General features: G+C 45.3%; 1 protein-coding gene across 1 annotated transcript in view; it reads right to left on the bottom strand.

The window, feature by feature from the left end:
- Window positions 1-22438, bottom strand: part of LOC115141974 (phosphatidylinositol 4,5-bisphosphate 3-kinase catalytic subunit beta isoform-like) — an 84097-nt gene that overhangs the window by 33154 nt on the left and 28505 nt on the right. Inside the window, exon 3 of the mRNA XM_029681413.2 lies at window positions 2364-2550. Within this exon, the coding sequence (XP_029537273.1) occupies window positions 2364-2516 (153 nt within the window). The 5' untranslated portion in view covers window positions 2517-2550. The remainder of the gene's footprint in view (window positions 1-2363; window positions 2551-22438) is intronic.

The raw sequence follows: 22438 nt of genomic DNA, 5'->3' as shown, positions 1-22438 counted from the left end.
CATGGGAAATAATTATATTAGGTTTTCTCATGATTTGGTGGGGTTTAATTGTGTTGCTGTCCTGGGGCTCTGTTTGTGTTTGTGAACAGAGCCCCAGGACCAGCTTGCTTAGGGGACCCTTCTCCAGGTTCATGGCTTTGTTATGGAAGCTTTGGGAATCACTTCCTTTTAGGTGGTTGTAGAATTTAAACAGCTCTTTTCTGGATTTCGATAATTAGTGGGTATCAGCCTAATTCTGCTTTGCTTTATTTGGTGTTTTATGTTATACATGGAGGATATTTTTTCAGAATTCTACATGCAGTCTTAATTTGGTGTTGGTCCCAATTTGTGAATTCTTGGTTGGTAAGCGGACCCCAGACCTCACAACCATAAAAGGGCAATGGGTTCTATAACTGATCCAAGTATTTTTAGCCAGATCCTAATTGGTATTAGAGGTCGACCGATTATGATTTTTCAACGCCGATACCGATTATTGGAGGACCAAAAAAGCTGATGCCGATTTTTATTTATTCGTAATAATGACAATTACAACAATACTGAATTAACACTTATTTTAACTTAATATAATACATCAATAAAAATCAATTTAGCCTCAAATAAATAATGAAACATGTTCAATTTGGTTAAATAATGCAAAAACAGTGTTGGAGAAGTAAAAGTGCAATATGTGCCATATAAAAAAGCTAACGTTTAAGTTCCTTGCTCAGAACATGAGAACATATGAAAGTTGGTGGTTCCTTTTAACATGAGACTTCAATATTCCAAGGTAAGAGGTTTTAGGTTGTAGTTATTATAGGAATTGTAGGACTATTTCTCTCTATACCATTTGTATTTCATATACCTTTGACAATTGGATGTTCTTATAGGCACTTTAGTATTGCCAGTGTAACAGTATAGCTTCCGTCCCTCTCCTCGCCCCTACCTGGGCTCGAACCAGGAACACATCGACAACAGCCACCCTCAAAGCAGCGTTACCCATCGCTCCACAAAAGCCGCGGCCCTTGCAGAGCAAGGGGACTAGTGACGCTTGAAACGCTATTAGCGCGCACCCCGCTAACTAGCTATCCATTTCACATTGGTTACACCAGCCATTAGGCTGATAGGCTTGAAGTCATAAACAGTGCTGTGCTTGCGAAGAGCTGCTGGCAAAAAGCATGAAAGTGCTGTTTGAATGCTTACGAGCCTGCTGGTTCCTACCACCGCTCAGTCAGACTGCTCTATCAAATCATAGACTTAATTTAACATAACACACAGAAATAGGAGCCTTTAGAGGTCTGCGGGTCTCTCTGCCCGCGGGTCTCTCTGCGCGCGGGTCTCTCTGCGCGCGGGTCTCTCTGCGCGCGGGTCTCTCTGCGCGGGTCTCACTGCGCGCGGGTCTCACTGCGCGCGGGTCTCTCTGCGCGCGGGTCTCTCTGCGCGCGGGTCTCTCTGCGGGTCTCAGACTGGTGGAAAACACCAGGAGGGAGAGGGATCTCACCAAAGGGTAAAAAAAAAAAAAAAGAAGCATCCTCCAAAGTATTTACACTTTAAACTATAATCATAAAAAAAAACACTAATTGTGACCAAAATATGACACCTTAAATGACGGTAAAAACTACAGTGCATTGTTACATTGCTGACCTTTGGCTTCCATCTCACCCCACCTCTACCCACTAGCCGGGTCACGCATGATGTCATAGCATTATTTGCATGCAGTGAGTGCAGCTCAGAGACAAACAAACCGCGCCAGCCGCCAGCTGTGTCATAACACCCATTAGACAGCGTCTGTCTGGACTGAAGAGGAGACGGCAGTCTACAGCAGCCTACAGCTTGTTCTAGTTGTTATGATGGCCTTTTACAATGGCTCAGAACCAGAACTTCAGCCAGTCAACACATTCTTTAAAACCATTCTAAACAATCTGCGTTAAACGAATGAATGTTGTAAACTAATGTGTTGCTTTCTCTTCTAATTGGAGAGATAGGAAAGCCTGTAAGGTTGAAGATGCTGTAGAGCTGGGAAGGCAATGTGGATAGAAATCCATAGCATTATTATTGTACTGAATTCTCATGAGAAAAACATCTTGATGCACAGTAGGCATTTTCTAGGCCTTTTCTAGGAGTCTATACTTTCCAATGCTGCTCTAAATGGCAACTGCACTGATTTGACTGCTGTCTGAAATGATTAAACCTAAGTATAGACACTCCTGTTAACTACAGACAACCAAGCAAAAATACCTACAAGCGTCATAAAATCACATAATTCCACTGACACACACAACAAACACATACCCACTCTCCCAAAACACATACCCACTCCCCCAAAACACATACCCACTCCCCCAAAACACATACATACTCGAGCCTACCCCCTGTCCCCCTCCTACCAGTTTGATGTGTTGTATGGTGGCCTCTCTGGGGACGTCCATCTGAATGTAGATGCCGGTGGGTAACAGGAAGTCTACAGTGACCAGGTCCTCTCCAGACAGCTGGGAGTGGGCTGCCCACAAGTCCATGAGGTTTGTCATGGCAGGAGGCATCGCAGGGACCAACACCCAGCTCAACCATAAGGACCTGGGATGAGGAAAGAGGACCGTTAGGGGGAGTAACCATGAACTGCTGAAGAACCACACAACCGCATGGTACACAACTCAGACTTCTTCCAATTCCTATTGTCCTATTGAGAAGCAGGCATAATCTGATGCCCTTTACTAATGACTAAAGGTTGGGTGGTGTCTGGCTGAGGAGCCTGTATTTCTCCATCTTCACCCCCGGGGGGAGCCCTATATAACACAGAGACCGGCCATGGTTGGGTGAGCGCCAGCCCTCAGAGGAATGCCCACTAAGCAAACACAGGAACAAAAGGTCACCAACCTCTCTTCTCACCCATGACAACATGCTCTGGTTCCCCCCCTCGCCTGGACCCGAGGCCGTTGCCAAGGCAATTATCAAGTAAACGGGGAGTCAAGGTAAATTTAGCTGCCATTTCTCAAATCCTCCTGTGAGTGTGCAATGACGGATGTTAATGTGGGACTAGAGTTGCCAGGTTTTCAAAATTCCTTTCTAAAATGTAACGGATGTGATGTTTCTGGTTTTAGGGGGTGGTTCAAGTACCACCGCCCAAACACACACACAAACAGTAAGTGCTTCAGCAGCTTTGGTAAAGAACCACATGCTTCCCAGTTTCCACTCTGGCTCAGTGATTCACCACAATAGACCATCCACACTCACAGTTGCCTTTCTGTAATGACCTATTCCTAAAGAGCTTGTGTTTAAGTGCTCTAGCAGACCACAGTTCAATCTCCATTTTGGCTCAATAACACTAGGCCAGTAAATCAAGCAGCAGCCCCATTGTCTCTAGTGGTGTTAAGTGCTTGGGTCCATTTTGGCTCTGCAGCGAGTGCAGGATCATGCCCATTTGGAGCCACCATCTTGGCCACTTAACATGATCAGCTATGCAGATACAACTGTTCTTTGACTGTCATTCAACACTCTGAACTAGAACTGTGCCATTCTCTCGGAGACAATTACTGAGCCACCAAGACAGGACTAAGTAAACACACACACCGACCCATTGGTAAATTGTGGAACTAAGCACTAGAACTGGGACGATAAACCAAAAATGATCAACAGCGACCATATCGATCACTTATCGCAGGCATTTTTCTGATTTTGTTCATTATGATAAGTAGCCTATACTAGAGAAATGTGAAGTTTGAAATTAAATAAGTTTGCTGATATGGGTGATTTTGAATGGGACAATTGATGGTGGTACAACCATCAAACTAGTAGTAGAAGTTTAAACGTATTGTTCTATTTATCGTTATCTCATCAATTCAGGTAATTCATCGTCCCAAGGATTTTTGTCCATATCCTCCAACTCTACTAAGCACCTCGTCAAATGTGCAGTTGAATGCCTGTCTCAGACAAACAATGCAGGAAGCCATAGGGTGACGTCATGAAGGAGCCCAGTTACACACATGAAAGGAAACATGCCTGTCTCAGACAAACAATGCAGGAAGCCATAGGGTGACGTCATGAAGGAGCCCAGTTACACACATGAAAGGAAACATGACACCACAGTGCGTCTGTCTGACGCAGTCACAACTAACATGAGGAAACACACTGGACATCAGTAGACTGGCGGCAATTGCAATGAGTGTGCTGTACAACTACATACTATGGCATGGATGGAGCTGCCTGACATGTCTGCTCCTGCCACACACACACACACTCCAGGTGAGCAGGGTTACCAGGTGCATGATGGAAGCCAGCCAACCAGAGGTCTGATTCTGGGTCAGGTTTCACAGGGAGAGGGAGCTGGTGTGAGAACAGAGGACAGGCCTGGGGAGAGAGGATGGTGTGAGAACAGAGGACAGGCCTGGGGGGGAGGGCTGGTGTGAGAACAGAAGACAGGCCTGGGGGAGGGAATGGTGTGAGAACAGAGGACAGGCCTGGGGGAGGGAATGGTGTGAGAACAGAAGACAGGCCTGGGGGAGGGAATGGTGTGAGAACAGAGGACAGGCCTGGGGGAGGGAATGGTGTGAGACAGAGGACAGGCCTGGGGGAGGGAATGGTGTGAGAACAGAGGACAGGCCTGGGGGGAAGAGGCTGGTGTGAGAACAGAAGACAGGCCTGGGGGAGGGAATGGTGTGAGAACAGAAGACAGGCCTGGGGGAAGAGGCTGGTGTGAGAACAGAGGACAGGCCTGGGGGAAGAGGCTGGTGTGAGAACAGAAGACAGGCCTGGGGGGAAGAGGCTGGTGTGAGAACAGAGGACAGGCCTGGGGGGGAAGAGGCTGGTGTGAGAACAGAGGACAGGCCTGGGGGGAAGAGGCTGGTGTGAGAACAGAAGACAGGCCTGGGGGGAGGGAATGGTGTGAGAACAGAGGACAGGCCTGGGGGGAGAGACTGGTGTGAGAAGAGAGGACAGGCCTGGGGGGGAAGAGGCTGGTGTGAGAACAGAGGACAGGCCTGGGGGGAGGGAATGGTGTGAGAAGAGAGGACAGGCCTGGGGGGACTAGAACCTCACATATCCAGTTATTAAAACACACAGAAAATCTGTGGAAAAAGCAAATGGGCAAATTAAGTGTGTCAGAGCATTGGTGTGTGTGTGCGCGCATGGCCTGCCCTAGCCTTTTGGTTGGTGTGCGCGGCCTGCCCTAGCCTTTTGGCATGGCCTGCCCTAGCCTTTTGGTTGGTGTGCGCGCATGGCCTGCCCTAGCCTTTTGGTTGGTGTGCGCGCATGGCCTGCCCTAGCCTTTTGGTTGGTGTGCCTGTCATGCCAGAAAGTATCCCCCCGCGTCACAATGGGATTCAATAAACTATTAGCGTTCATTGCTATATAAACGGTGTGATGACCGAATTCACAGAATTCTAGAGATTACAGCTAAAATGACATTTTCATCCCCACTATGTAAACAAAGCTGATTGTTGCAACAATTCAGCTGTTTAAACTATTTTTGTTTAGCTAAAAAGTTGACAGTATTTTGTATGACAGGCCCACCCACCTCATGGGCGAAACCTTTTAGGGGCCCCCGTCTTGACACGCGACAAATATTTTTTTTTAAACTAACAGATTTCAAGTAATTTTCCTACAGTTCTACAAATTTTTCCACGAGGTGGAGCAAGCTTTCTGAAAATGTGCATTTTAACAGCTAACTCCCTGCAATTATACACATTCTGCTATAGGGTGGAGAGATTTTAGTTTTACCTTTATTTAACCAGGTAGGCTAGTTGAAAACAAGTTATAATTTGCAACTGTGACCTGGCCAAGATAAAGCAAAGGAGGTCGACACATACAACAACACAGAATTACACATGGAAAAAACACAGAATTACACATGGAAAAAACAAACAAACATACAATCAATAATATAGTAGAAAAATCTATATACAATGAGTGCAAATGAGGTAGGATAAGAGAGGTAAAGGCAATAAACAGGCCATGGTGGCAAAGTAATTACAATATAAGCAATTAAACACTGGAATGGTAGGATGTGAAGAAGAGTGTGCAAGATGATACTGGGGTGCAAAGGAGAAAATAAAAAAACAATTAAATAAATAAATACAGTATGGGGATGACGTAGATTGGATGGGCTATTTACAGATGAGCAATGTACAGGTGCAGTGATCTGTGAGCTGCTCTGATAGCTGGTGCTTAAAACCTCTTGGTGTTAGGGGGCAGTATTTTCATTTTTGGAAAAAAACGTTCCCGTTTTAAACAGGATATTTTGTCAGGAAAAGATGCTAGAATATGCATATAATTGACAGCGTTGGATAGAATACACTCTAACGTTTCCAAAACTGTAAAGATATTGTCTGTGAGTATAACAGAACTGATGTTGCAGGCGAAAGTCTGAGAAAAATCCAATCCGGAAGTGCCCCAGGTTTTGAAAGCGGTGCGTTCCAATGACTCCCTATATGGCTAGGAATGTACCATCAACGAGCTTACGCTTTCTACGTATTCCCCAAGGTGTCTACATCATTGTGACGTAGTTTTACGCATTTCTGTTGAAGAAAAGCCGTATGGGGGCACATTGCGTAAGTGGTCACATGGTGGCTCCGAGAGAGATTCTCGCGTAAAGTGCAGAGGTAGCCATTACTCCAATCGGTCCTAGTGAAAACCGAATTATCCCAACGGATATATTATCGAATAGATATTAGAAAAGCACCTTGAGGATGGATTCTAAACAACGTTTGCCATGTTTCTGTCGATATTATGGAGCTAATTTGGAATATTTTTTGGCTTTGTGGTGACCGCAATTTCCGGGCGATTTCTCAGCCAAACGTGAAGAACAAACGGAGCTATTTCACATACAAAAATAATCTTTTGGGAAAAAATAAACTTTGGCTGTCTACCTGGGAGTCTCGTGAGTGAAAACATCCGAAGTTCATCAAAGGTAAACGATTTAATTTGATTGCTTTTCTGATTTCCGTGACAAGTTTGCCTGCTGCTAGCGAGGCATTAGGCTATGCTAGGCTATGTTAAACTTACACAAATGCTTGTCTAGCGTTGGCTGTAAAGCATATTTTGAAAATCTGAGATGACAGGGTGATTAACAAAAGGCTAAGCTGTGTTCCAATATATTTAACTTCCGATTTTCATGAGTAGGAAGATTTTCTAGGAAGATTTAGGTCTGTTGCGATATGCTAATTAGTGTTAGATGATGATAAAGGTCCCGTTCACGGGCTGGGCGTCGCTACAGGTTAAAGCTAGTGAGGGAGGTATGAGTCTCCAGCTTCAGAGATTTTTGCAGCTTGTTCCAGTCATTGGCAGCAGAGAACTGGAAGGAGAGGCGGCCAAAGGAAGAATTGGCTTTGGGGGTGACCAGTGAGATATACCTGCTGGAGTGCGTGCTACAGGTGGGTGCTGCTATGGTGACCCGTGAGCTGAGATAAGGCAAAGCTTTACCTAGCAGAGACTTGAAGATGACCTGGAGCCAGTGGGTTTGGCAACGAGTATGAAGCGAGGGCCAGTCAACGAGAGCATACAGGTCGCAGTGGTGGGTGGTACATGGGGCTTTGTTGACAAAACGGATGGCACTGTGATAGACTGCATCCAATTAGTTGAGTAGAGTGTTGGAGGCTATTTTGTCAATGACATCGTCGAGGATCAGTAGGATGGTCAGTTTTACGAGGGTGTTTGGCAGCATGAGTGAAGGATTCTTGGTTGCAAAATAGGAAGCCGATTCTAAATTTAATTTAGGATTGGAGATGTTTAATGTGAGTCTGGAAGTAGAGTTTACAGTCAAACCAGACACCTAGGTATTTGTAGTTGTCCACATATTCTAGGTCAGAACCGTCCAGAGTAGTGATGCTGGATGGGCGAGCAGGTGGGATTAGCGATCGGTTGAAGAGCATGCATTCAGTTTGACTTGCATTTAAGGGCAGTTGGAGGCCACGGAAGGAGAGTTGTACGGCATTGAAGCTCATCTGGAGGTTAGTTAACAGTGTCCAACAAAGGGCCAGAGGTATACAGAATGGTGTCGTCTGCGTAGAGGTGGATCAAATAATCACCAGCAGCGAGAGCGACATCATTGATGCATACAGAGAAGAGTCGGCCCGAGGATTGAACCCTGTGGCACCCCCATAGAGACTGCCAGAGGTCTGGACAACAGGCCCTCCAATTTGAAATACCGAACTCTATCGGAGAAGTAGTTGGTGAACCAGGCGAGGCAATCATTTGAGAAACCAAGGCTGTTGAGTTTGCCAATAAGAATGTGGTGATTGACAGAGTCGAAAGCCTTAGCCAGGTCGATGAATACGGCTGCACAGTAATGTCTTTTATAGATGGCGGTTATATCATTTAGGACCTTGAGCGTGGCTGAGGTGCACCCGTGATCAGCTCTGAAACCAGATTGCATAGCGGAGAAGGTACAGTGAGATTCTAAATGGTAGGTAATCCGTTTGTTAAATTGGCTTTCAAAGACCTGAGAAAGGCAGGGTAGAATAGATATATGTCTGTAGCAGTTTGGGTCTAGTGTCTCCCCCTTTGAAGAGGGGGATGAACACGGCAGATTTCCAATCTATGGGAATCTCAGACGATACGAAAGAGAGGTTGAACAGACTAGTAATAGGGGTTGCAATAATTTCTGCAGATAATTTTAGAAAAAGAGGGTCCAGATTGTCTAGCCCGGCTGATTTGTAGGGGTACAGATATTGCCGCTCTTTCAGATCACCAGCTATCTGGATTTGGGTGAAGGAGAAGTGGGGGAGGTTTCGGCGAGTTGCTGTGGGGAGCGCAGGGCTGTTGACCGGGGTAGTGTTAGCCAGGTGGGAAAGCATGGCCAGTCGTAGAAAAATGCTTCTTGAAATTCTCAATTATTGTGGATTTATCGGTAGTGACAGTGTTTTCTAGCCTCAGTGCAGTGGGCATCTGGGAGGAGGTGCTCTTATTCTCCATGGACTTTACAGTGTCCCAGAACTTTTTGGGGTTTGTACAACAGGATGCAAATTTCTGTTAGGAAAGCTAAGGCTAGCTTTTCAAACTGCCTGTGTATATTGGTTCCTAACTTTCCTGAAAAGTTGCATATCGCGGGGGCTATTCTATGCTAATGCAGAACACCACAGGATGTTTTTGTGCTGGTCGAGGGCAGACAGGTCTGGAGTGAACCAAGGGCTATATCTATTCCTAGTTCTACATTTTTTGAATGGCGCATGCTTATTTAAGATGGTGAGGAAGGCACTTTTAAAGAATAACCAGGCATCCTCTACTGACGGGATGAGGTTAATGTCATTCCAGGATACCCCGTCCAGGTTGATTAGAAAGGCCTGTTCGGTGAAGTGTTTTAGGGAGCGTTTGACAGTGATGAGGGGTGGTCGTTTGACCGCAGACCCATTACGAAGGCAGGCAATGATCGCTGAGATCTTGGTTGAAAACAGCAGAGGTGTATTTGGAGGGCGAGTAAGTTAGCATGATATCTATGAGGGTGCCTGTGTTTACGGATTTGGGGTTGTACCTGGTAGGTTCATTGATCATTTGTGTGAGATTGAGGGCATCAAGCTCAGATTGTTGGATGGCCGGGGTGTTAAGCATGTCCCAGTTTAGGTCACCTAGCAGCACGAGCTCAGAAGATAGATGGGGGGCAATCAATTCACATATGGTGTCCAGGGCACAGCTCGGGGCAGAGGGTGGTCTATAGCAAGCGGCAACGGTGAGAGACTTGTTTCTGGAAAGGTGCATTTTTAGAAATAGAAGCTCGAATTGCTTTGGTACAGACCTGTATAGTAAGATAGCCTACAGAGTTCTCTCTATGCAGTAGATTGCAACACCTCCCCCTTTGGCAGTTCTATCTTGGCGAAAAATATTCTAGTTAGGGATGGAAATTTCAGGGTTTTTGGTTGTTTTCCTAAGCCAGGATTCAGACACGACTAAGACATCCGGGTTGGCAGAATGTGCTAAAGCAAACTTAGGGAGTAGGCTTCTAATGTTAACATGCATAAAACCAAGGCTTTTATGGTTACAGAAGTCAACAAATGAGAGGACCTGGGGAGTGGGAGTGGAGCTAGGCACTGCAGGATAAGGGTACGGCTAAAGGCTATAAGAACTGACCATCTAGCACGTTCGGAACAGAGAGTAAAGGAAGCAGGTTTCTGGACACGATAGCATCGATTCAAGTCATAGTGTACAGACAAAGGTATGGTGGGAAGAGAGTACATTGGAGATAAACCTAGTCATTGAGTAATGATGAGAGAGATATAGTCTCTAGAGACATTAAAACCAGGTGATGTCAACGCATATGTGGGAGGTGGAGCAACATGGTTGGTTAAGGCATATTGAGCAGGGCTATAGGCTCTACAGTGAACCACTAACCAGGACAGTAATGGACAAGGCATATTGATATTAGGGAGGGGCATGCGTAGCCAAGTGATTGTATGGGTCCAGTGAGTGGTTGGGCTGGCTGGGGACACAGCGATTCAGACAGTTTGCAGGTCGGGGCTAGCAAGCTAACATAAGGGCCTTAGAGGGACGTCGCGAAGGGGCAAAGTTAGTTCTTGCCTCCTCGTGCGGTGACGTTGATAGACCAGTCGTGGAATTAGTAGGGTTCCAAGTAGCAGAGGGGTCCGAGTCCAATTGGCAAAATGGGTATAGTGGTCCAAGAAACTGGCCGATGGATCAGCTAACAGTCCAATATGCTATAGATAGCTAGCAGGCCACGGTTAGCAGAATGGGCCTTCAGGGGACATCGCGCCTGAGGGCCTGTTGGGCAGATTATGTCGGTATTCCAGTCGTGAAATATTGGCGGGGTTCAGTCGGAGGTAAATATAAATACTTTAGAAAAAAAAACACATCCACACCACATTGGGTGAGGTGGGTTACAGGAGTGTATTTTTAAGTTGAGCTTTAGGAAAAATATTAAAAAGATATATACATGAGACGAGACGAGACAAGATGTCTGACTACTACGCCATCTTGGAAAGATATTTTCTTGCCGTTTTAAAGCTAAATTTCTTGAAATTCAACCTGCAACCGCAAGCCTGCACCTGGAGTCGGCCAAGGGTGCGTATTTCGGTAAGAAATTTAACACTGGGGACTGAATCCAATACGTGTGATACATGTGTCCCGAACATAGCTAAATGAACATAGAGTTGAAGTCGGAGGTTTACATACACCTTAGCCAAATACATTTAAATTCAGTTTTTCACAATTATTGATATTTAATCCCAGTAAAAATTCCCTGTTTTAGGTCAGTTAGGATCACCACTTTATTTAAAGAATGTGAAATGTCAGAATAATAGTATAGAGAATGATATATTTCAGCTTTTATTTCTTTAATCACATTCCCAGTGGGTCAGAAGTTACCATACACTCAATTAGTATTTGGTAGAATTGCCTTAAACTATTTAAACTTGGGTCAAATATTTCGGGTAGACTTCCACAAGCTCCCCACAATAAGTTGGGTGAATTGGCCCATTCCTCCTGACAGAGCTGAAGTAACTGAGTCAGGTTTTGTAGGTCTCCTTGCTCGCACACGCCTTTTCAGTTCTGCCCCTACATTTTCTATGGGATTGAGTCAGGGCTTTGTGATGGTCACTCCAATACCTTGACTTTGTTGTCCTTAAGCCATTTTGCCACAACTTTGAAAGTATGCTTGGGGTCATTGTCCATTTGGAAGACCCATTTGTGACCAAGCTTTAACTTCCTGACTGATGTATTGAGATGTTGCTTCAATATATCCACATCATTTTCCTCCCTCATGATGCCATCTATTTTGTGAAGTGCACCAGTCCCTCCTGCAGCAAAGCACCCACAGAACTTGAGGCTTCCACCCCCGTGCTTCACGGTTGGGATGGTGTTCTTCGGTTTGCAAGTCTCCCCCTTTTTCCTCCAAACATAACAATGGTCATTATGGCCAAACAGTTCTATTTTTGTTTCATCAGACCAGAGGACATTTCTCCAAAAAGTTGAATCTTTGTCCCCATGTGCAGTTGCAAACAGACTGGCTTTTTTGAATGGTGATTTTGGAGCAGTGGCTTGTTCCATGCTCAGCGGCATTTCAGGTTATGTCGATATAGGACTCGTTTTACTGTAGATATAGATACTTTTGTACCGGCTTCCTCCAGCATTTTCACAAGGTCCTTTGCTGTTCTGGGATTGAGATTCACTTTTCGCATCAAAGTACGTTCATCTCTAGGAGACAGAATACGTCTCCTTCCTGAGAGGTATGACGGCTGCGTGGTCTCATGGTGTTTATACTTGCGTACTATTTTTTGTCCATATGAACGTGGTACCTTCAGGCATTTGGAAATTGCTCCCAGGGATGAACCAGACTTGTGGATGTCTACAATTGTTTTCTGAGGTCTTGGCTGATGTCTTTTGATTTTCCATGATGTCAAGCAAAGAGGCACGGAGTTTGAAGGTAGGCCTTGAAATACATCCACAGGTGCACCTCCAATTGATTCAAATGATGTTAATTAGCCTATCAGAAGCTTCTAAAGCCATGACAACATTTTCTGGAATTTTCCAAGCTGTTTAAAGGCACAGTCAACTTAGTGTATGTAAACTTATGACCCACTGGGATTCTGATAGTGAATTATAAGTGAAATAATCAGTCTGTAAACAATTGTTGGAAAAATGACTTATGTCATGCACAAAGTAGATGTCCTATCCGACTTGCCAGAACTATAGTTTGTTAACAAGAAATTTGTGGAGTGGTTGAGAAACGAGTTAATGACTTTAAACTTCCAACTTCAACTGTAGCTAAATGAACATAGCTAAATGCAAATCTCACAGGTCGAGTTCACCTGATGAGACTTCCCTTGGATCGTGTGTGAGACATACAGGTATGATGTCATTATGACAGTGTAAAGGGTATGGGAGAATGTGTTGGGTGTCTGAAAGCAGAGGAGTCACTGCAGAACTAGGACATTCTAGTCCATATTAATTACCCGTAGCAAATGACACACGTATTACACTGTCACACTTAATTAAATAATTCCATCACGGTCAGTGTGGAAAGAAAGGACTGTTGTCAAGGTAACACTGTTCTATTGAAAAGGTCTCCAACAACTTTGTGACTAATACTTTATGACTATTAACACGTACGTCCTTATGTTCTTCGTAAACTGTCGCAGTCTCACTAGTACTCTAGTCTACGGTGGGGCAGTGTGTGTGTGTGTGTGTAGGTATGAGGCCCCTGTGACACAAAACTATTACAGTAAGTTAAGAAAGAGGATCTACTCTACACCCCCCCCCCCCGCTCCAATGCAATACTGGTGTAAATGAGGGAACATTCTCACTCACACACTCTATACTAGTGCAGCCTGAGTCAGCGTTTCCTCTAGCTCGGGGGGTGTTCAGGAGGGGAAGGGGGCTTAGGGACTGTCCTGACCACATCCAGTCACACTGGTCCACATGTTGCTATGTCATACCCCTTCCCGCTCTGAACATGTTAACTCCCCTTGTGAGTGGGGAGGTAAATGGTGTGTCTGTGTGGGGGGAAATAGAGTGTTGTTGTCAGCAGGGCACTGTGTGTTGGTCAGCAGGGCACTGAGTGGGGGAATAGGTGTGGTCAGCAGGGCACTGAGTGGGGGGGAATAGGTGTGGTCAGCAGGGCACTGAGTGGGGGGAATAGGTGTGGTCAGCAGGGCACTGAGTGGGGGGAATAGGTGTGGTCAGCAGGGCACTGAGTGGGGGGAATAGGTGTGGTCAGCAGGGCACTGAGTGGGGGGAATAGGTGTGGTCAGCAGGGCACTGGTGGGGGGAATAGGTGTGGTCAGCAGGGCACTGAGTGGGGGAATAGGTGTGGTCAGCAGGGCACTGAGTGGGGGGAATAGGTGTGGGCACTGAGGGGGGGAATGAGGTGTGGTCAGTAGGGCACTGAGTGGGGGGAATAGGTGTGGTCAGTAGGGCACTGAGTGGGGGAATAGGTGTGGTCAGTAGGGCACTGAGTGGGGGGAATAGGTGTGGTCAGTAGGGCACTGAGTGGGGGGAATAGGTGTGGTCAGTAGGGCACTGAATAGTGGGGGCACTGAGTGGGGGGAATAGGTGTGGTCAGTAGGGCACTGAGTGGGGGAATAGGTGTGGTCAGTAGGGCACTGAGTGGGGGGAATAGGTGTGGTCAGTAGGGCACTGAGTGGGGGGAATAGGTGTGGTCAGCAGGGCATTGAGTGGGGGGAATAGGTGTGGTCAGTAGGGCACTGAGTGGGGGGAATAGGTGTGGTCAGTAGGGCACTGAGTGGGGGGGGAATAGGTGTGGTCAGCAGGGCATTGAGTGGGGGGAATAGGTGTGGTCAGTAGGGCACTGAGTGGGGGGAATAGGTGTTGTCAGCAGGGCACTGAGTGGGGGGGAATAGGTGTGGTCAGTAGGGCACTGAGTGGGGGGGAATAGGTGTGGTCAGTAGGGCGATGAGTTGTGGAAGTGTTGTGGTACACAGTGGTAGCACTTGTAGGTGACTAGAACACATTCTGATGTAGCACTGGTATGTGTAAACCTGTGGTTCTGACTCAGTGAGGCCTGACCTAACAGGTGTGCGTGTGTGTATGAGGGTTGTGAAAGGTGTGTGTATGTGAAAGTCCCACCCTCACTGCTGCTCAAACATGACAGAAAATCACTAGACGGTCCTATTTGTGGATTTAGTGTGGCTGTAGACTTCAGACAGGAAATGATGAATGAAAAAAAACCGAAGAGGATAAATACCCTTTACTGTAGTTCACATGTAGACCTACTGTAGCTAAACCAGTGGTCAACAATCAAATGGAAACAGTAGGCCTATTATTGAGGATGTAGATGGTATATGGTGGAGATAACATCATTGTGTGTGCAAGGCTTTGAATGCATTTACTCAAAAACACACACACTGCGGTTTTCCCTCTGTTCCTGTCTCTGTGGTAAACAGTGTCATCTCTTGTATTTGTCCAATTTAGGGGAAATGGCCCAGGATATTGGATTTAGCACTCTCTACAACCCCCCTCTACCTCCTCTCTGCTCTGTCCCTCTCTTTCACCCCTGTATCAGAGGGTACTGATGTGGCCAAGAGTTATGGCCAGGCAGACATCACAAATCATCGTGACATCATAAATCATCCATTGTGACGTCATAAAGGCCTGTTCTAAACTCCCCCCCACTTATGGCTGCAGGGTGACTGTGTGTATAATAGTACTACTGAGATTGGGGATGGCGATGCAGGTTCTGATTGGAAGGGGTAGGGAGTAGAGGGAAGGATAAACCTTTGAAAGGAGCAGCACAGCCTAAAATTCACATACCACATGCTCAACACACGCCTGAATACTGAACATCACTCTACCAATCATCTCCCACTCTTTGAAACTGTTCCGACAACACTACTAAGCTTGTGTGTGTAATGACAGTTGTATGACAACCAAGCTCTCCACAGCCAGACACACGAGCAAGCGCTCCACAGGCAGACACACGAGCAAGCTCTCCACAGCCAGACACACGAGCAAGCTCTCCACAGCCAGACACACGAGCAAGCTCTCCACAGCCAGACACACGAGCAAGCTCTCCACAGCACACAAGCTCTCCACAGCCAGACACACAAGCTCTCCACAGCCAGAAATGGTTCTTATATCATGTAGTCTTTGGAATCCACTCAGTGTGCAGCGTGGCTGCACTTGACATGAACCTGAGGCCTCTGGGAGAACATTTGGGTGGAGGCAGAGAACTCACTCCTGCCAAACATAACGAATGGAGAGAGGGAGAGAGAGAGAGAGAGAAAGAGTAACAACGAGATGGGGAGGGAATGAGGAGAGAGGAAACAGCAAGAAAGAAGATTGAGAGATGGCAAAACATGATGTTAATATGCATTTCTCTCTGTGTGGATGCAGTAAGCTGCAGTGTTAGTTGTGTTCAACCTGAGGTCACACCCCTCCAACGCCTGTGTCATAATTATGACCTCGTGACCCCAACATTTACATTTTTACATTTAAGTCATTTAGCAGACGCTCTTATCCAGAGCGACTTACAAATTGGTGCATTCACCTTATGACATCCAGTGGAACAGTAGTGCATCTAAATCTTTTAAGGGGGGGGTGAGAGGGATTACTTTATCCTACTGGCAAACATACTGCGAAGTAGAACACAGAAACACAGAGAATATTAAACCCTGGCAGGATGACACAGGAGCTGCTGGAAGTCACCTCGGATAATCAACACATGCGATAGAAATAGGCCAATGGTGTTAAAACAAAGCTACACCTACATTACGATCATAGGAGCTTTAATAAAAAATAATTAAAAGCTATTGTTATGCTAATTAACAAATTCACTGTGTAAATATAATGAAATATTCATAGTTGCACATAACACAGCCTGCCACCTTATAAAGATCTCGGTTGGAGGAGAAGTGCCTAATTGTCCTTTTATCCAGTGTACTTTGTGTTTTTGTTTATGCATACATATGTATAGATGATGTAATGCATTATAGATGATGCCTGTAACATGTTTGACTACGTTTTTTTGTATCTCAAAACCCAATTTGAGTGGTCCACAATGTGGTTTAAGTTTCTATAATTCTTATCTTTATATTTTTTGCTTACTCCACATATTTTGTCACTGGGCTGAGAGAAATTTTTTTTCTTTTAAAGCTAATTTCTTTAAAATTCTACACATTTTGCAATGGTGCTGAGAGAAAATGTGCAGTTTTAAAGATAATTGAATGTAATTCTACAGACTTTGACATAGCTTCTGCCGTGTTCTTATTCTGAGTGACTCAAACATAAATAAATGTAGATTTTGGTGATTGAAAAAGAGATTTGAGAACTTAGCAATCATATTTGTGGTAGTGGCGGTAACAATGTAGCATCAGTGGCCCACCACTGCTAAATGGATATAGGGAAAAGACTGCACACACACTCACAGCAAAGGTCACAATAACAAGCAGCTCTTCTAACAAGGAGCTCTCCATTACTGAGAGTTTTAGAATGTTCACACCTCCCTCAGGGAATGAGAGGGAGAGAGAGGGAGAGAGCGAGTGGAGGACAGAGTGATAGCAAGAGGAAAATAGAAAAAGAGGAGGAAAGGGCAAACGGAGTGTAGAGTAACAGAAGAAGCATACTTTTATTAAGCAATATTATTTCAGGATTAAAAGTTGCAACAGACAGGGAATCAGAGATAGAGGGAAGAGGGAAGAGGAGAGAAAGTTGTTTATGGGTGGAGGGAGAGAACAAGAGGGTTAAATGGGGATATATGGTGCTGGCAATAGAAGGAGAGAGAGAGGAAGAAGAAAACAGAGAGCGAAAGAAAGCGAGAACAGAGAGAGAGAGAGAAGGGAGGAGAGAGAGAAGGGAAGAGAGAGATGGGAGTTATAATGTTTGCCTGTGGCGGGCGAGCTGACCTGGGTCTCTACAATAGTCCTCTGTCCCCCGTCAGCTCAATCATCTGTGTGTGTGTGTGTGTGTGTGTGTGTGTGTGTGTCTTTCAGAGTGTCAGTGAAGGCAGTCCCGTGCCCCACCCCACACAAACACTGGCCTTGTGTCAACCCTGCCACCACCCCTCTCACCCCATCAGACCCGTTGCATTCCCCCTGCAGGAAAAACTGTTAGGCCACAAAAGCCAAACAGGCCACTACAACCCAGCAAAACACAAGGGCCACAGAGATCAGTTACGATGGCGCCGGATGGGAGGGCTGCAGTCTTATTGGCTTTTTAAAGTTTTTTTGCATTGTTCGTAACTTGTTGTTTTACATAATGTTGCTGCTACAGTCTCTTATGACCGAAAAAGAGCTTCTGGACATCAGAACTGCAATTACTCATCTCAAACTGGACGAGGAGTTCGTCTTCAATGAGTCGGACGCGAGAGATATACTACAGACACCTGACCAGGCCCAGATCCTCGCGATCCACTGAAGGAATCACAGATTTTGTGGGAAAAGATCAGGGTGCCTTGCAAGGATCAGGTGACGAGTAGATCATCTGCCCTTGCCTTCCGTCCAGCTAGCTAATGTTCAATCGCTGGAAAATAAAGGGGACGAGCACGTATATCCTACCAACTGGACATTAAAAACTGTAGTATCTTATGTTTCACTGAGACGTGGCTGAACGACGACATTAAGAACATACAGCTGGCGGGTTATACACTATTGGCAGGACATATCATCAGCCTCTGGTAAGACACGGGCCGGGGCCTATGCAGGCATGTAAACATGAATGCATGAATTCTCAAGGTTTTGCTCTAATGAATTCTCAAGGTTTTGCTAGCCTGAGGGAGAGTATCTCATGATAGTGTAGTCCACAGTTTATCTACCTAGAGAGATTTCATCTGTATTTTTTGTTGCTGTCTACATACCACCACAGACCGATGCTGGCACTAAAACCACACTCAATGAGCTGCATACCGCCATACGCAAACAGGAAAACACTTGGAGGCGGCGCTCCTAGTGGCCGGGGACTTTAATGCAGGGAATCTTAAATCACTTTTAACTCATTTATCTCAGCATGTTAAAATGTGCAACCAGGGGGGGGGGCGAACACAAAATAAACTCTGGACCACCTTTACTCCACATAGACGCATACAAAGCTCTCCCTCGCACTACATTTGGGAAATCTGACCATAATTCTATCCTCCTGATTCCGGTTTACAAGCAAAAATTAAAGCAGGAAGCACCAGTGACTCGGTCTATAAAAAGTGGTCAGATGAAGCAGATGCTAAACTACAAGACTGCTTTGCTAGCAGACTGGAACACGTTCCGGGATTCTTCCGATGGCATTGAGGAGTACACCACATCAGTCACTGGCTTCATCAATGGGTGCGACGAGGATGTCGTCCCCACAGTGACTGTACATACAAAAGGGAAGCACAGCCGAGAGTTGCCCAGTGGCACGAGCCTACCATACTAGCTAAATAACTTCTATGCTTGCTTTGAGGAAAGTAACACTGAAACATGCATGACAGATCACACTTTCCACAGCTGATGTGATTAAGACCTTTAAACAGGTCAACATTCACAAGGCCGCAGAGCCAGACGAATTACCAGGACGTGTACTCAGAGCATGTGCTGACCAACTGGCAAGTGTGTTCACTTACATTTTCAACCTCTCTGTCTGAGTCTGTAATGCCAACATGTTTCAAGCAGACCACCATAGTCCCTGGCCCAAGAACGCTAGGTAACCTGCCTAAAAGACTATCAACCCGTAGCACTCACGTCTGTAGCCATGAAATGCTTTGAAAGGCTGGTCATGGCTCACATCAACACCATTATCCCAGAAACTCTAGACCCACTCCAATATGCATATCGCCCCAACAAATCCACAGATGATGCAATCTCCATTGCACTCCACACCACCCTTTCCCACCTGGACAAAAGGAACACCTATGTAAGAATGCTGTTCATTGACTGCAGTTCAGCGTTCAACACCATATTACCCTCAAAGCTCACCGCTTGAGCAAAGGATCCTGGGACTAAACACCTCCCTCTGCAACTGGATCCTGGACTTCCTGACGTGCCGCCCCCAGGTGTTAAGAGTAGGTAACACATCTGCCACACTGATCCTCAACACGGGGGCCACTCAGGGGTGCGTGCTTAGCCCCCTCCTGTACTCCCTGATCACTCATGACTGCATGGCCAGGCACAACTCCAACACCATTACGTTTGCTGATGACAACAGTGGTAGGCCTGATCACCGACAACGATGAGACAGCCTATAGGAGGGTCAGAGACGTGACTGTGTGGTGCAAGAACAACAATCTCTCCCTCAACATGATCAAGACAAAGGAGAGGATTGTGGACTACAGGAAAAGGAGGACCGAGCACGCCCCCCCATTCTCATCTACGGGGCTGTAGTTGAGCAGTTTGAGAGCTCCAAGTTCCTTGGCATCCACATCACCAACAAACTAACATGGTCCAATCACACCAAGACAGTCGTGAAAAGGGCATGATAAAATCTACAAAGGGTAGTACGTACGGCCCAGTACATCACCGGGGCCAAGCATCCTGCCATCCAGAACCTCTATACCAGGCGGTGTTTGAGTAAGGCCCTAAAAATTGTCAAAGACTCCAGCCACCCTAGTCATAGACTGTTCTCTCTGCTACCGCACGGCACCAGAGCGCCAAGTCTAGGTCCAAGAGGTTCCTAAATAGCTTCTACCTCCAAGCCATAAGACTCCCGAACGGCTAATCAGATGGCTACCCAGAATATTTGCATTACACCCCCCCCCTCCCCCCAGAATTTGTAAGTCGCTCTGGATAAGAGCGTCTGCTAAATGACTTAAATGTAAAATAAATGTAGAACGCTACTGCTACTCTTATTATCTATGCATAGTCACTTTAATAACTCGACCTACATGTACAGTGGGGCAAAAAAGTATTTAGTCAGCCACCAATTGTGCAAGTTCTCCCACTTAAGATGAGAGAGGCCTGTAATTTTCATCATAGGTACACTTCAACTATGACAGACAAAATGAGGGAAAGAAAAATCCAGAAAATCACATTGTAGGATTTTTAATGAATTTAATTGCAAATTATGGTGGAAAATAAGTATTTGGTCACCTACAAACAGACCTGTAACTTACTTCTTTAAGAGGCTCCTCTGTCCTCCACTCGTTACCTGTATTAATGGCACCTGTTTGAACTTATCAGTATAAAAGACACCTGTCCACAATCTCAAACAGTCACACTCCAAACTCCACTATGGCCAAGACCAAAGAGCTGTCAAAGGAAACCAGAAACAACATTGTAGACCTGCACCAGGCTGGGAAGAATGAATCTGCAATAGGTAAGCAGCTTGGTTTGAAGAAATCAACTGTGGGAGCAATTATTAGGAAATGGAAGACATACAAAAGACCACTAATAATTTTCATCGATCTGGGGCTCCACGCAAGATCTCACCCCGTGGGGTCAAAATGATCACAAGAACGGTGAGCAAAAATCTCAGAACCACAAGGGGGGGACCTAGTGAATGAACCTGCAGAGAGCTGGGACCAAAGTAACAAAGCCTACCATCAGTAACACACTACGCTGGCAGGGACTCAAATCCTGCAGTGCCAGACGTGTCCCCCTGCTTAAGCCAGTACATGTCCAGGCCCGTCTGAAGTTTGCTAGAGAGCATTTGGATGATCCAGAAGACGATTGGGAGAATGTCATATGGTCAGATGAAACCAAAATAATAAATATAACTTTTTGGTAAAAACTCAACTCGTCGTGTTTGGAGGACAAAGAATGCCGAGTTGCATCCAAAGAACATCATACCTACTGTGAAGCATGGGGGTGGAAACATCATGCTTTGGGTCTGTTTTTCTGCAAAGGGACCAGGACGACTGATCCGTGTAAAGGAAAGAATGAATGGGGCCATGTATCGTGAGATTGAGTGAAAATCTGCTTCCATCAGCAAGGGCATTGAAGATGAAACGTGGCTGGGCCTTTCAGCATAACAATGATCCCAAACACACCGCCCGAGCAACGAAGGAGTGGCTTCGTAAGAAGCATTTCAAGGTCCTGGAGTGGCCTAGCCAGTCTCCAGATCTCAACCCCATAGAAAATCTTTGGAGGGAGTTGATAGTCCGTGTTGCCCAGCAACAGCCCCAAAACATCACTGCTCTAGAGGAGATCTGCATTGAGGAATGGGCCAAAAAACCAGCAACAGTGTGTGAAAACCTTGTGAAGACTTACAGAAAACGTTTGACCTCTGTCATTGCCAACAAAGGGTATATAACAAAGTATTGAGATAAACTTTTGTTATTGACCAAATACTTATTTTACACCATTATTTGCAAATAAATTCATAAAAAATCCTACAATGTGATTTCCTGGATTTTTTTTCTCATTTTGTCTGTCATAGTTGAAGTGTACCTATGATGAAAATTACAGGCCTCTCTCATCTTTTTAAGTGGGAGAACTTGCACAATTGGTGGCTGACTAAATGCTTTTTTGCCCCACTGTACATAGCACCCCAATTACCTCGAAACCGGTGCCGCCGCACATCGACTCTGCACTGCTACCCCCTGTATACAGCCCCGCTATTGTTATTTACTGTTGCTCTTTAATTATTTGTCATTCTTACTTTACTTTTTATTATTTTTCCCTTCTAGGTATTTTCTTAAAACTGCATTGTTGGTTAAGGGCGTGTAATTAAGCATTTCACTAAGGTCTACTACACCTGCTGTATTCGGCGTAGAGGTCGACCGATTATGATTTTTCAATGCCGATACCGATAATTGGAGGACCAAAAAAGCCGATACTGATTAATCAGCCAATAAAAAAAAATTGTATTTGTAATAATGACAATTACAACAACTGAATGAACACTTACTTTAACTTAATATAATACATCAATAAAATCAAATTTGCAAATAAATACATGTTCAATTTGGTTTAAATAATGCAAAAACAAAGTGTTGGTGAAGAAAGTAAAAGTGCAATATGTGCAATGTAAGAAAGCTAACGTTTAAGTTCCTTGCTCAGAACATGAGAAAATATGGAAGTTGGTGGTTCCTTTTAACTTGAGTCTTCAATATTCCCAGGTAAGAAGTTTTAGGTTGTAGTTATAGGAATTATAGGACTATTTC

Source organism: Oncorhynchus nerka, linkage group LG14 (genome assembly GCF_034236695.1).
Source record: "Oncorhynchus nerka isolate Pitt River linkage group LG14, Oner_Uvic_2.0, whole genome shotgun sequence".
Taxonomy (NCBI): Eukaryota; Metazoa; Chordata; class Actinopteri; order Salmoniformes; family Salmonidae; genus Oncorhynchus; species Oncorhynchus nerka.
This window is presented reverse-complemented; position numbering and strand designations above follow the sequence as displayed.